Source organism: Physella acuta, unplaced genomic scaffold, assembly GCF_028476545.2.
Source record: "Physella acuta isolate Inbredline_101_S28 unplaced genomic scaffold, ASM2847654v3 ptg000222l, whole genome shotgun sequence".
NCBI classification, from domain to species: domain Eukaryota; kingdom Metazoa; phylum Mollusca; class Gastropoda; family Physidae; genus Physella; species Physella acuta.
In genome coordinates this window covers 415,006-430,279 of record NW_026731741.1, presented here as the reverse complement: position 1 = coordinate 430,279, position 15,274 = coordinate 415,006, and the positions used below count along the sequence as shown (strand labels likewise).

Sequence of the window (15,274 nt, the reverse complement as noted above, 5' to 3'; positions counted from 1 at the left end):
GCGAAAAATTACATGTAAAAATACTTTAACTTTTTAAAAGTTTTTAAGTAGCACAAACGGAGTTTGTATACAAATACAAATTTTTGTAAAGACGGACCTTAGATAATGTTGCTGTAATTTAATCAGTTTTCCAGACTGTCCTCTTACCATTACATAAAGTAACAAAATATCCCTACCCACACCCCCAGCAAAAAATATAATTAAATTAAAAAAAAACAAATTTCAACCCAGCTTCATTAATGTAATTTCAACCCAGCTTCATTAACCGTAAATGTAATAAATCAAACTACGTTTTTTGTCATATTGAAGATACAAAATATACTTCTACTTGCTACATTACATCCATGCTGCATATTAAAGTATCAATCAATTCTCAGAATTCATCTACATTTTGAGATTTCTTCGTCAATCAATTTTACTAGATTGTCTAAATGTTGTTTTGATATTTATAATTATAATTATTGGCTTTTATATACAAGAAAAATTCGCTGCTTTGTCGTAACATGAATGATACTAATTGATACTATGATACACCAAGCCAGTCTGTAGATCCTTACATTATTGATACTGTGATACACTACGCTAGTCTCAAAATAATTACATCGATGATACTATGATGAAATTAAACCTCTCTCTATTTCGTAAAATAAAATAAAGTAAATATTCCTCGTTAGACCTGGCAGATGTAGAGTTCTTGTTTCATGACCTCGGCATATGAAAGGATGTTATGATCCGCACTTTATCCAAGCCGGATCTACTTTTCCCAACGTAAGTCTGGGACCCATTTGAGCTGGGTGGACTCAGGGACGTCCTGCAGTCACATTTCTGAATCAAGATCCAAATGAGTCCTTCGGGGTAGCAGCCAAACGCTCTTCCCACAGATCTTAACATGAAATGTAATATGTTAGAAAAATATGAGCCTATAAAATCCCAGCCCAAACTTGACATAATCATGGCATAAAATAAAAAAACATTTGCCATAACAATCCATTAAATACACTAAAATGGTTTATTTCTTTATTAAAAGCACTAAAAACAGCTGTAAACAACTCACTTCAGTCATCTAGCCGATGAAGCGATCATTAATATTTAATCAAGTTATATCCCATTTTTATTATTGCTTAACTTTAATGACTAATGAAGTTAGTAATTAGATTGAAAATTAGATATGCTTGCCTTGTCATCGGAAACTACTTTATATAGATATTACTGCACTAGACATGTGTCAAAACTGCTATAAGATTAATCCACATACACAACAGACAGTATCAGTGTTTCTTCCTGACTTTTTTCTCCGGGGGGGGGGGGGGCGGTCAACATTTTTCGGGGAGGCGCACACTATTAAAAGTGTATGTTTACTATATAAAATCCATCTCCTTTGGGGGGCGGTAGACTTTCTTCGGATGGCTCAGCCCCCCCCCCTCCCCCCGCCCGAAGAGATGCCTGGAAGAAACTCTGGACAGTATAGCTTGTAAAATTGCACGCGATCGGCTATGAGCAGACCTTAAAGTAGACACATTTATTAAAATATCATACATAATTTATAACAGATAGCAATTCTGGTAGTTTTAAATATGAAAATCAAATACAGGCGGCGTTTTTTTTTAAAGTTTTGTTTTAGACCATATTTACCTTCACAAATATAACAAACAAGACTAACGTTATAAGAACAGTAGACGAGATAGTCACGATATTTACTACATATCACTGAATGTTCCTATATGATTATTGGTATAGTCGTGTAGGGTGGCCAGGGATTAGTTTAGTGATGAGTCACGTGCTAAAGGGACACAGAAACAAAAGGAGATTTACTGCAGCATCTTCCTCCACAGGGGTTCGTGGGATTACGTTAGTCATATAAACTGCCAAAAATTAAAATCACACTATACAATAACAAACACACTTTAAATAAAAATAAACACGTTTAACGCTATAATATCCCATGTTAAACGTTGGATACAATAATTATTACATGAAAAACCTGTGATGTTTCACCAGAATTGTGAGATAGTGAACGTATCAACAAAATCATGTGAAAAAACATGCAGTCCTAGTGTTATATAATGTAACCTAGTGGCAGAAATATATGTTACCTAAAACATGTGATTTATTTCCAGATAGATGTATCAAACATGTATGTCTGTGACCAAAACTATGTTATGAAACATACAGACCTATTAATAGCAGATGTGTGTGAAACATCTATTTCCGAAAAAAAAAAACAATACACGTTATCAATCATTTCCTTTTGCCCCTATAGGGAGCAGATTACATTGAACAATTTAGCCAGATATTTCTGTACGTCTAGCCAGTAATGTCGCACCCCACACTCAGTGTTTCTTCCAGGCATCTCTAGATGTCTACCATCCTCCCCCCCCCCCCCCGCACACACACAAATTACCAAGACATCCTTGACCTTCATCACTTGCTCGTCAAATTTACTCCAGCGCTTGCCTGGTTGGATGTATTGCTTTCAACTCAGGGTATGCCCATCATTACTGTGGTTTGGCAAGATAATTTTTATAGGTGTGTGGTTATCTTTAGCCAATGTATTTTCAAAATCTGTCTCATCTTGTTCTTGCATGGAACTTATTAAGTTATTTATACCAGTAAAATCAATTATATTTATAAAAACCAAAATAACAAGTTATTTTTTTGTGTTACATGCATGCGATAGATAGTCTATGCAAATACATTATGTGTGGATCTGGTGAGTCTATAACTGTGTGAATTAACTATAAGGATATACTGAAGTTATAACAAGTGTGAATTAACTGTCGATATACACATTGAATTCCCTGTTTGTTTTAAATTACTGTAAGTTATGTGGATCCGATTTATGGATGACTTAATGAGTTGTGTTTATGTGCCTTTTGTTTTCGGTCACCAGGGTTTCTTTCAGGCATCTCTTTGTGGGACCCCGGACAAAACGAGAAAATTTATATAGAAAATATAGGCTTTAATAATGAAATTTTTTTTTCAGATTTTTTGCCTATATAGAAGCAAACCCTTAACTCGGAGGCGTTGCGAGGCGAGGCTGCGTACCGCACCGGGTGACACCATTTAGGGGGGGGGGGGAGGGTGACATCAAGACAAAAAATTGCAAGATTTATCGAATAAAAATGTTTTTGTCAGTTCAATGAATGGTTAATCAGTTAAAAAGTATTTTAAGTATATAATGACGATCCCGACAAGGAAGGAGGTTGACACCATAACATAAACACTCAAACTATAGAGAAAACAATGCTACACCCAGCTGTATTCACTTAACAACCGACTGCAAACAAACATCATTAGTATTAAATGTGACACCAACTGCAAAATTTACATAGAAAAAAAAAGGTGGAGTGTTGTGACACCATGAGGTGCCGCACCGGATGACACCCGACCTAGCGACGCCACTGCCTTAACTGCCGGTATTGTTTTAGTACGTTAATATTAAATCTAGGATAACTAGGCATGCTGCCCAGCTTCGCTTAGGCTTTCGAAAACATTGAGAATTTGAATGCTTAATTAATTCGCCCGAAGGTCGGTCTACGACCTCAAGAGTTATGAAGAGGTTCCTCCGTGGACATTTTTTTTCGATTTATAGCTCATATAAGGTACCGGTCAGTCGAGGTCAGTTTTGACCCCCACATCGTAGACTTTTCGGCCAACCGGCCCCCGTGTTCTGTCGCACCAAGGCAAGATCATGCCAAATTTGAAGCGCCTGCGGCGCCGGGAAGTGCCCTATCGGACACCCGACAATCTAGATCTAGATCTAGATTCCTAAAAGAATTTTTTTTTTAAATTTAGCCCGAGCATAATAAAAAAGAATACATTAACCAAGTTGACTTGCTGTGTCTCGAACCCGCACCACCTGCGTGGTTTAATGTACACTAACATCTCCGCTATTTAGGCACCTTATAAAATACGGAGAATGAAACACGTATTTTAAAATCTTAACTTACGCGAATATGCCTATTCTTTCAAATTAATTTTTTATCCCAAATTAGCCAGTTCCAAACAAAGATTTTGTATAAAATAAATAAGTCTTGAAATAGTTTAGTCCTAATATAGACATTTATTTTTGGAATTGATTTTAGAGAAGTTAGAGTCTAAATCTAGATCTTAGCGTCTACGTCTAGATCTAGTTATTGCGTAGATTTAGATTTAGATTTAGTCTAGATCTAGAATCTCTAGATCTAGAATCCAAATACATAAAATAAATTTTATGAGTTTAGGCCGGAAAAATTGTATTGTATACATTTCATAGTGTACGTAGATCTAAATCAAATTTGAATGAAATAGTTCATTTCTTTTCATTCTTAACACGGCAGATGACGTCATTAGTTAATGTATAAGCAATAGTGACGTCACAGTTTTATGCGTTCTTTTTCACATATATTAATGCTTTTCCGGTTGCATAAATAATACTGTTTCTCTACATTCGAATACGCCTTAAATTTTTATTTTTCTTCTTTAAGTAAAATTGTGGTTATACATTTAAAACATCTAACATATTATTTTCAACAAAAGTCCGTAAAAAATTCTCGATATATCGCTGCCGTTTCTGACGTGATGTCCGGCGAAAATTTTTTGCGGACAGAGAAAGAGAGAGAGAGAGAGAGAGATGTGCGCACATTGGGCTTTTATAAATTAGGATAATTTTTTATCCCAAATTAGCCAGTTCCAAACAAAGATTTTGTATAAAATAAATAAGTCTTGAAATAGTTTAGTCCTAATATAGACATTTATTTTTGGAATTGATTTTAGAGAAGTTAGAGTCTAAATCTAGATCTTAGCGTCTACGTCTAGATCTAGTTATTGCGTAGATTTAGATTTAGATTTAGTCTAGATCTAGAATCTCTAGATCTAGAATCCAAATACATAAAATAAATTTTATGAGTTTAGGCCGGAAAAATTGTATTGTATACATTTCATAGTGTACGTAGATCTAAATCAAATTTGAATGAAATAGTTCATTTCTTTTCATTCTTAACACGGCAGATGACGTCATTAGTTAATGTATAAGCAATAGTGACGTCACAGTTTTATGCGTTCTTTTTCACATATATTAATGCTTTTCCGGTTGCATAAATAATACTGTTTCTCTACATTCGATTACGCCTTAAATTTTTATTTTTCTTCTTTAAGTAAAATTGTGGTTATACATTTAAAACATCTAACATATTATTTTCAACAAAAGTCCGTAAAAAATTCTCGATATATCGCTGCCGTTTCTGACGTGATGTCCGGCGAAAATTTTTTGCGGACAGAGAAAGAGAGAGAGAGAGAGAGAGAGAGAGAGATGTGCGCACATTGGGCTTTTATAAATTAGGATAAATTCAGACGTGTCTGATGAACAAGTTGGCGATTTGACTTAAATCTTCTCATCAGTAACTAAGTACAGTAGCCTGCTTGTTTCATTGGTCGACCCGTATGGGACCAAGTCCAAATGTTAATCTGCCGGAAGTTGTCACTCACTAGGTGATTTGACTGTCAATGATGTTAACAGAGTGTCGCGTAAATTGTTTCATGTTTAGGTTAGGCTAACTACACGTTTTAAGACCAGAGCACGCAGTCTCCGCTCCCTTCAAAATATATCTATCCTCCGGAGCAGAGGCTTATTCCTGATTAGATTGGTTAGAAAATTCTTAGAACTAATAGAACATTATTCATTTTGATGTAGGAGTAGCCTACCTTGGTTTTAATTTCTGTTTTGCCATGTAACCTAAAGTATGAGTTGGTCTAATATTTATTTCAGTAGGGTTAAGATCATAATATTTAATATAGTCAAATTTGTATTGTTCCTTGTTTTTGTCTAATTCATTCATTAAAAGCTTGAAGTTGATTGTTCACTATATTAGTAACATTTTTATTCTGGTACCTTCTTCACTCTAGTTTATTTTGATAAAGATATTTTCCCCCATATCTTTTAGTAATATTATTTTAAAATAATACTGTATGGCATTCCATTAACAATTGGGCTAGTGCAGTAGTATGAGTTTCTTAAATTTTGAGAGAGGTACAAACTTGATGGCTTATTTAATAACAAGCAAACAGTTGATTAATAAGCTACTCGAAACATTAGAAACTTTTTGTAACTAAAATGATTGTGGGCTAGGCTTAAAACAACACGAGGTAACAATATTTAAATGGTAATTTAAGAACTCAATGAAAAAAAGATTAATTCATATTTATTATCATACAGTAAAAACATTATTAAAAATTTGCATAGCTTGCCTTAATGAATAAGGAAATTTACATACAACATACATTAAATAATGATGAAAGAGTTCATCCAAATTTAACAAGCATGACTTAAAAATGAACCTAAATTTTACATCAAAACTATATTACACTGGCAGTTGATTTGAGAATAAAAACAAAATGATCAGCTCATGGAGTAATGTAATTTACTCTAGGTACATATACATAGTCACATGAAAGCTAACACCTGAATTGAATTTTTGATACACTTGAATCAGCATACACCCTTCAACAAGAAATGCTGAAATTTACTTCCCTTTAATCCTATGGTGGCATGAACTAAAAATAGTTGTGGGTATACCCTCACAGGGTCAGCATGACTCAGCAAGTCGTCACAATACAGGCAATACCCGTTAGTAAATTTCTGGGAGTGCTAGACACAGACGTCACAAGCTGTCAAACAGAGCTAGAATCACGTGTCAGAAGGGAAACCAAAGACCCTGACAATGCCAGCATCCCTATCACGTCTGTCATCACAAGCATATGCTAGAAGGTGTCTCTTTGGGTGCCAGGCTACGGTGAAGGTCGGGGAATCACAAGTAATCTGGTGAAGTTTTTCACCTGAAAAAACATTCATAGTTAAGAAAAGGAGTGTTTTTTTTGGTTTTGGTTAATACATTTCCTTATTATTGTTTATAGTCTTGTAGTTTAAAAAAATATGATACAATTGTATGAATCAGATAGTACTGTGATCCACATCATGTCCTCCTTGTTCTAAAATCCTGTCAGGTACTCATTATAGCTGGATATACTCAGATACATCATAATGTCATGAACATATTATACATCTCTACAAATCCAACTACAGAATCACCAAATAATCTTAGGAAATATAGAACAACCATACACCAACCTGTTTCAACCTCTCCAATATCAATAATTAAATCTTCTGATGCAGAGGCCAGCATTTTACCATCATTGCTGAAACTCAGAGTCCTAACGGGCCACTCCAACCTACAAAAAAGGAAATAAAATTTCAAGCCTTTTTTTACAATAGCAACAGCATATTTTCATGAGTACACAGACACATTAAATAAATGTCAGTTAAGTTAAGGAAATAAAATTAAATTAAATTCAATACTTAGGTTTTATACCTTTTATCTAATTTTCAATTTTACTTAAGTTTAAAAATAATTATTTCAGATTACTGAAATTATACAAGAAACAAAAGAAAGTATAAACCTTTATGGATTTTATGATAACTTTCACAATTTTGGGGTTAGTTGAAAAAAGTTCACAAGGTATCCGAGACCTCCAATAATTTTAGGAGTGTGCAGGAACTGTACGTAGGAAATAACCCTTACCTGGAAAATGTCCTCATACACACCAGCTCCGGCAGGTTCCATAAGCTCACAAGGGCATCTGCACTTCCTATAGCAAAATACTGGCCAGTGGGATCAAACTCTATACATATACAGTTGGCAGGGTGTGCATTCAAAACATGGAGGGTTTTCAATTCAGGATAGCTGAAACAATTAAATAAAGCATGAATGCACTAGCCACTAATATAAACAGACAAAAGACACTAACACATAAAAAAAGAGGGTTACCTGAATATATGTACACTCCCATGGCCACTGGTAAGGAAAAACGCATCCCCTTCATTGTTCCATGAAATTTCATTGACTTCAAACTTAAACTGCTCCTCAGCTTTGGATCTGTGTGTTTTCACATCTATAAATGTCACCAAGTCATCTTTATTCCCAACTGCTATAGTGCTGCCATCAGGAGACCAACATATATTGATATTTTCACCTATAAAAAATCAATTACCACTTTGTATCATACAACATTGCTAGCTTTTTTAAGAATATAAAGAATGATATTAATGCAAATGAAGCTGGATAGAGTAGCTACAAACTAAATGTAAAAGTAAACAATGTCCTGTACAAGAAGCCTTACATTTATCGTATTTTTATTTATTAAGAAACAGTAAAGACTTGAGTCTTGTATATTAGAAATTATTACTTTAAAATAAAAACATAAAACCAATAAATATTACCTTTTGTATTCACAGTTGCTGCAGCTTTGTTGGCTCTGGCGTCCCAAATTCGAACAGTTTTATCCCCACTGGCAGTTGCCAATTGGTCAGGATTACGAGGATTCCAGCATAATTGGTCCACACTTGCCCCATGACCCCTGAACACTGTATAGTCTTTAGTCTTAAGAAACAACAAATAAAAAAAATATAATACATAACAGTTCCACAAAATGTTATAAAAATAATCAATGGATGTGACTGCTTTATTAATTACCAGTATGTCATATTGCTGTTCTGTAAAAGAATGTTGGCTATATCTCTCAAGCCAAGTTTCTTAAGTCGTAACCATGGTAGTAGGCCTTTTGGCTTAAGCCAGGGGTCTCCAAACTACCGCCCGCGAGGTCCTCTCATCCGGCCCACGGAGTTCTTTTTGACCACGGAATAAACGTTTGTTAATGATAGCTGAGGAACTTTGCCCAGAAAAATCAAAGGCATGCCTGGAAGAAACTGGCCCCCGAATTGAACTTTGATAGTCAATGCGGCCCTCGGGCTGAAAAGTTTGGAGACCCCTGGCCTAAGCGAATGATGACTCACAATGATTCTAGCGCTGATTATTAGCCTAGCCTTCACAGCAGTGGACATTGTACCATATACACATAAGCAAAAGGCGTTAAGGGTCATCAGCGTGTATAAATGCTCAGGAGTCTTGCTAATTAAAACAAGTCTCAAGTTTAAAACGGTCTTTATTTTTTTTTAAAACTGCAAACCCTGAAATTTTATACTCAAATTTTGCAAATCCGGAAAGTAAAAAAAAAATGATTCTCAAATCCAGAAATCCAGGACATCCTGGAAAAAGTGGCACCCCTGGACTTATCAATATAGCAGCTATGAGCGTAACAGACCGACCATGCTGACCTCGCAAATAGACTATAGCTCACAATTTACTGCCTGGGGTCGGCGTGGCCAAGTCTGTAAAGCTCATGGTTTCTAAACCGAAAAGTCTCGAGTTCGAACCCTCGGGCAGATGAGGCTCGTTAGCTGGGGACAGCCACTCTTCTAGGAGAGACAACTCCAAAATTAAACAACTGCTGCCTTGTAGTTTGTACTTGGTTGGACAAAGGCTATGGAAGCAAATCCAAAAAGAAAAGCAGGCTGAAATCGGAGTCAATGGCCTCAATGGCGCATAACCAGTTGACACGTAACGCTTAATTGTGTTGGAGGCGTGGTCTAGTCGGCAAAAAGCTCATGGTTGATAAATTCGAACAAAAAAGTCTCCAGCTCAAACCCACCAGCAGATAAATCTCAATCCCCTTCAACACTAATAATTAAGAACGAAGAAGTCGAAGAAAGAACTGCCTCGACATGGCACATTTCACCAAGACCTCTAATTGGCTGCATAAATATAATCGAGAGGCTGTTCCAGCTACTTTAATTAGCTGATTACGGTTAACATGTAATAGTAACAGTTGCTAGACCTAATGATACTATTTTTTTTTACTAACTAATCAAATTATCTCAAGCTAGAATACAAAGAATAGATCTAGACCTGGAATCTAGGATTCTAAATTCTAGAATCTTGACTAGATCAAGTAAAATCTAATTTGAAGTGACTACTCAGAAGAAGATCTTTCTCCCCAACGTCTCCACTTAGTCGGCAAAAGATAGCTCTGCGCATGCTCAGTGACCTATGGCTAGGGTTAGAATTAGGGATAGGATTAGGGTTGGTGTTAGGGTTCTGCGGTTGTAAACACACGTTGCGCAGAGCCATCGAAAACATTGCCACGATGGCAAGTAGTTTCTCTCCATCGCGCATGCGAATCTTTTTCGGCTAGCATCGGCCAATCTGATTCTATAGTTAGTCTCATAAAAATTCAAATTTCTTCAAATTATAAAAAGAATAGCACATAATTGTAGAGCTTTGAAAATGCAATCCAACAGTACCAATCTTATTAATTTAGCAAAAGCTGTTAATTAAATATAATTTTTTTAGTGTCGCAAATAAATTATATAGAAACGCGACCAAAAACGCAGGTAAAAAGTCAAATTTCCTTGTTTTTAAGCTAGAGGAGCTTACACTTTTCGGACACACATAGCGAAAAAACGCAACGTAAAAATTCCATGCGGTCTCATTCAGTAACCGCTTAACATAGAAAACAAAAAAAAGTATCATATCTATCCGCAACCATTCTACTTTAATAATGTGTGTGTCATTTTGTATTCATACGCATAGAACTTAAGCTATTCTTGTTATAGTGACTGGGGGGTCTTAACGTGTGTTCGAACACATGTAATACAGTTTTACATGTGTTCGGACACCTTTACCCGTCATCGGACATAGCACTTTTTGTTCATTTAGAATAATTTAAAGTCAATTTAATGAATAAAAACATATATTATATGCATTTATATTGTGTTATTGATTGTTTGTGAGGTAATTTTAATAGTATAAAACCTTTTTCCCACACTCCCAAAGTTCATCCCATTCAGCCATTGCGGCTCGCGCAGTACGCTGCTAAGCCAGCCAGGTCACATGATTCCCCCTCCTCTTTTGCATTCCACTGCCTTCTTGACCTTATTTTGACCCTTTCCCTTCAATAACCAGCCCCTTTTATGCTCTTAATTCTTATTTAGTAATATTTTTGTGTTGCTGTCCGCTCCCATGTAAGGCCAAATAAGTTAGCGAACACCGGTTAGCTAAGCATTGATTGGTTCAGTTTTGCCCCTAAGTCCAACCCTAGGTCACTTCATCCGGCTGGTGTAAAAATAGAAATGTGCGTACCATGCAACGTTAAAAAATTTCTAAAAATAATTCTTGAGAAAGGAAACGGAAGTACTTGACACGGAAGTGTTCATAAATGAACAGTTTACGTGCAGGCGCAGTGGTTTCGCGTGAGACATGCTAATTAAAGTTTCTATGAGCCAAAAACCGACGAAGTGTTCGCTCCTACGTAATTTTTGGTGTGTGTCCGAAAAGTGTAAACTCCTCTAGTAAGCAAGAGAAGACATGATTCTTCCTATTGATATCAGTTTGCTTATACCTACATTTTTTTACACCAAGGTGAAAGTAAATAGTTTATATAAATTTATAAAATGACATTTATATAAGTAATTTTAGCCCTAACCCTAGCCATAGGTCACTGCGCTTGCACAGAGCTATCTTTTGCCGACTAAGTGGACATGTTGGGGAGAAAATCTTCTTCCGAGTAGTCACTTCGTAATTTAATATCAGCTTGTCGACCATTCAACGATCTATCAGTGCACGTGTAGCAGACGCCAAACAGAGGTGCCCGTCGTATGGTATTGCGCGAATGCTATTTTTAGCAACAGTGCTGAGACGCTGTTGAAAAAAAACAACTAAAAAGTGACTATAAAAAAGCGGGTCTTGGGAGGTAATTCAACTCGCGTTATGAGACTAACTACATTCTAGCAGCTAAATTAGGGACTTGGATGAAATTTCAATTTTAAAAAAATAAATAATGTAGTAGCACCAGTTTATAGAGCTCATTTAGACAAGAACACAGATACTTTTATTTTAATTTTAGCTCAAACGGTTACGGAGTTATGAATTTTTAACGTATTTAATTTTCGGGTTTTTTACTATGGGGTTTTCTCAATTTTTTGCTTCCCTACTTTTTTGGATGCGAACTAAAATCTCTGTAACTTTATAAATAGCAGGTATTTTTTAATGAAAATTCACTAAGATCAAGCTCATGATATCAGTAAAAGAGTAAGATAAAAATAATTGAAGTGGATGAGAAAGATCATAAAAAATAATGTTAACAAAGAGGGTCACCCCCCTAAAATTTTTGAATAAGCGTCTTTGATAGGCAACACACAATCTGTTGCCAAATTTTTATTATATGGAATATCTTACTGAAAATTGGCCTGAATAGTGCCAACACTGTATACATTAACAGAAAGTCAAAACATTTTACTTAGCTTATGTGGTTTTATTACAATGTTGGACAAAATAAAAAAGTCATATTTATTCTGCGCAACTACTTTTTTTGCAAGAAAGAAGTACAATGTTGAGCTGATTTTAGATTACTTAACTTATATGCAAGAAATATTGTAAACATGAAGGTTATTATATACTTTGATATTACCATTGTTCAAATTTGATTTTAAAAATATTTTATTTAATGAAAAAGGGGTTTAAACTCATATACCCCCCTTAATTTTAAACAATAAATTCTGCTATAGGCAACACATAATCTGTTGTCAAATTTTTATTATATGGAATATCTTAATGAAAATTGGCCTAATAGGTGCCAACATTGTATACATCCACACAAAGTAAAAATATTTCACTTAGCTTATGTGGTTTTGTTACAATGTTGGTCAAATTTAAAAAGACATTTTTGTTCTGCGCAACTACTTTTTTGCAAGAAAGAAGTACAATGCTAAACTGATTTTAGATTACTAAAATTGTATCTAAATGTTGTCAATATTCATGATATTTCATCCATGTTATGTGTATGTTATCATAGAATTGATATAATTTAATTTACAATTATTGTTGAACAAATAATTTAATAATTGAAATGATTTTTTATTTGGTGGAGTAAAGATCACCATTTAATGTTAAAGGTAAGTTTTATAATTTAGAAACATGTGTCATATATTTAAGTGACATCTCATGCTGTGTGGATAACATGTTTAAGTCTATTAGCTTGTGTCACTTTTTTAGTTTAAAAAATAACACCATCAATGATTTAAAAATGAAATCTGATCAAACATCTACTGAAGCTGTGTCTCCTCTGGCTGATAGCTTTTAGAACTGTAATAAAAACCAGCAACATCCATTCTTAAGTGGACCTATTTCTCCTTCATTGAAGTTGCTTATGAGTAGATCCACATCTTTTGATTCTCTATCCCCTTGCTGAACTGGTACATTTTATCTAGGGCCAAGACTAGTAAAGCTCCAACTGAAAAATATAAAATAGCAAAAATACAGTATTATAGTGTAGCTTTACACAGAAAATTGTGTAAATGTACATAGAGTAAGTAGTGAAAATGCCTAGAGTTATAATTGAAAAGGGCCTATACAAGTTTAACATAAATAAAGAGGACTTATGTAATAAAAAAGTAAAAACTTGCTCTAAAAAATCAAGTAGAAGGCCGAATAAAAATATACATATTATTGTTCATTTGGAATTAAATATTAACACTTGTAATAGATCTATATTCATTTTATTTTTTAAATATTACTAGACCTTAAGTCCCAACAAACTCACTGAACTAAGTCTAATAGCCTGTAATAGGTCTATACTAGGCCCTATCATCTATTATGCAAATACTTCTAATAGCCATAGGGCCTACTATTAAGCTTTAAAATTAACTTGTTCATTTAAGAAATTTGTATAGAAAAGCACACTAAATATAACTAACATTCTTTTGTTTTTAAATATAATTCTTAAGTTAACAATTTAGATCTAGAATCTACTGTTTAAAAAATAAACATCGCAAACTGAGAGAAAAAAACGATCTTATTTACAATCCTAAAATTACCTAATTAATGAATCTAACAACAAAATACAAATGAAAAGTCATCAAAAATAACAAGTTTAATAAAAAACAAATGTAATTCGATAATTTAAAAAGCTTTTGGAGTCAGATTCATGTGGATGTTGCTGGATTTAGATAATCAAGTAGATTTACATTGTATAGCGTCATTAACAACAACACACCACTTCCGGTTTTAACATCGATCTTTTCCGGCAATCTTAAGCTGTTGTAAGCCCTATGCTTTCAAAGTTATTTATAAAAAAATACGTCGCTAATGAATAACTAAATGAAATTTGAAACACATATGTAAAAATGGTGTTTACGCTCGGAGATCGCATTTCTAGCCTAAAGCGACAGTAAATTTTTATGGAACAATAAGTTTTACTTACCCAATTTTTGCCTGAAACACACCATCACGCACTGGTAGCAGAAAAAAACAAAAATAACACAGCAATCGGTGAAATCCATTTGTCTTTCAGAATAAAGTGACACTTTTCTATTAACAATGGTGATTAATAGTGAAATTATTTTTTTTTTAATTATCACCCACTGCCGCACGGCTAAATTCACTAGGTTACGGTATGGGGAAAAAACTCTCGTTTTTAGAGGGGCAAAATCTATGTCACCCAAGTCCCTAAGCTAAATCACACCACCCAATGAAATGCGGGCCACGAGTTTATTGGATTACATGCCCTCTCCCCCCTGATCTAATTTCAAGTGTATCCAGAATCAAGTAAGTATAGACGACTACTTTGGAAAACATGAAAGGAAAACTCTCAGCCTCAACGTCAGCCGGTGTCACCATATAGAGATCTAACTTTTTAAAATTTTTAATAACAAAAAAAAAAGATTAGGCCTACCAGTCTGTCTTTATCTAACATATAAATGCACACAGTTTTATCAAATGATCCTGAGGCTAAACGGCGTCCATCACAACTCCAGGCAACTGAATGAACTTTAGCTGTATGTGCCTGAACATCGCGTGTCCGGCTATTGGCTTCAAAAAACTTTTTCATTTCATCCGCGTAGGTCGCCATTTTTCAACACACTTATGCGGTGTAGGCATTAGAAAAGCCCTTTGTAAATTATTTCTTTTTGTATTTTTAGTTAGGTCTAAAAATATTAAATAAAAAGTAAAACACGATTTCAGTTAAGTAAAGTTATTACAAAGCTGCCATTTTACAGTTTGCTAGACTGTAATTATTAATAAGTTTTTAGTCAATCGTCCATTTTTGTAGTTATTTTGTTTTTATTACCTAGGATACATATTTTTGTGTCATTTAATCTATGGTACCGAATGTCTAAAAACATGGAAGCGGGAAAGAAATAATGCAAACAAATTTTTACGGATTGTATATTAGCAACAAAAGTAGAAAAGAAACAATTTTATCCAAAATTCTTTTGTAAATATTGTGTAAATAGTTTTTTGGTGTAAATGTTCAACTTGATACATTTTAAACTTTCTATTCTTGTTTTGTCTCTAGTCTATAGATTTACCGATCGATAAATTAATACTGAGTGTTTCAAATTAAA

At 34.4% G+C, this 15,274-nt stretch overlaps 1 protein-coding gene across 1 annotated transcript; it reads right to left on the bottom strand.

Annotated features, from left to right (window-relative positions):
• Positions 1 to 6,199: 6,199 nt before the first annotated feature.
• On the bottom strand, positions 6,200 to 14,790 carry LOC131937799 (THO complex subunit 3). The gene is made up of 6 exons (XM_059295442.1): positions 14,602 to 14,790; positions 8,255 to 8,414; positions 7,803 to 8,007; positions 7,557 to 7,718; positions 7,106 to 7,206; positions 6,200 to 6,813 (listed from the first exon to the last, which is right to left on the bottom strand). Exons 1-6 carry the CDS (start codon positions 14,776 to 14,778, stop codon positions 6,665 to 6,667), a joined length of 954 nt encoding a protein of 317 aa, XP_059151425.1. The 5' UTR covers positions 14,779 to 14,790; the 3' UTR covers positions 6,200 to 6,664.
• Between the last annotated feature and the right edge of the window lie 484 nt (positions 14,791 to 15,274).

Excerpts from the sequence above, each read along its gene's own strand:
- LOC131937799 (XM_059295442.1), bottom strand. The coding sequence starts at position 14,778 with ATGGCGACCTACGCGGATGAAATGAAAAAGTTTTTTGAAGCCAATAGC. Across the intron at positions 8,415-14,601 it reads TGTTAGATAAAGACAGACTG|ACTAAAGACTATACAGTGTT; the intron begins GTAGGCCTAATC and ends TTGTTTCTTAAG. Across the intron at positions 6,814-7,105 it reads TATTGGAGAGGTTGAAACAG|GTGAAAAACTTCACCAGATT; the intron begins GTTGGTGTATGG and ends ATGTTTTTTCAG.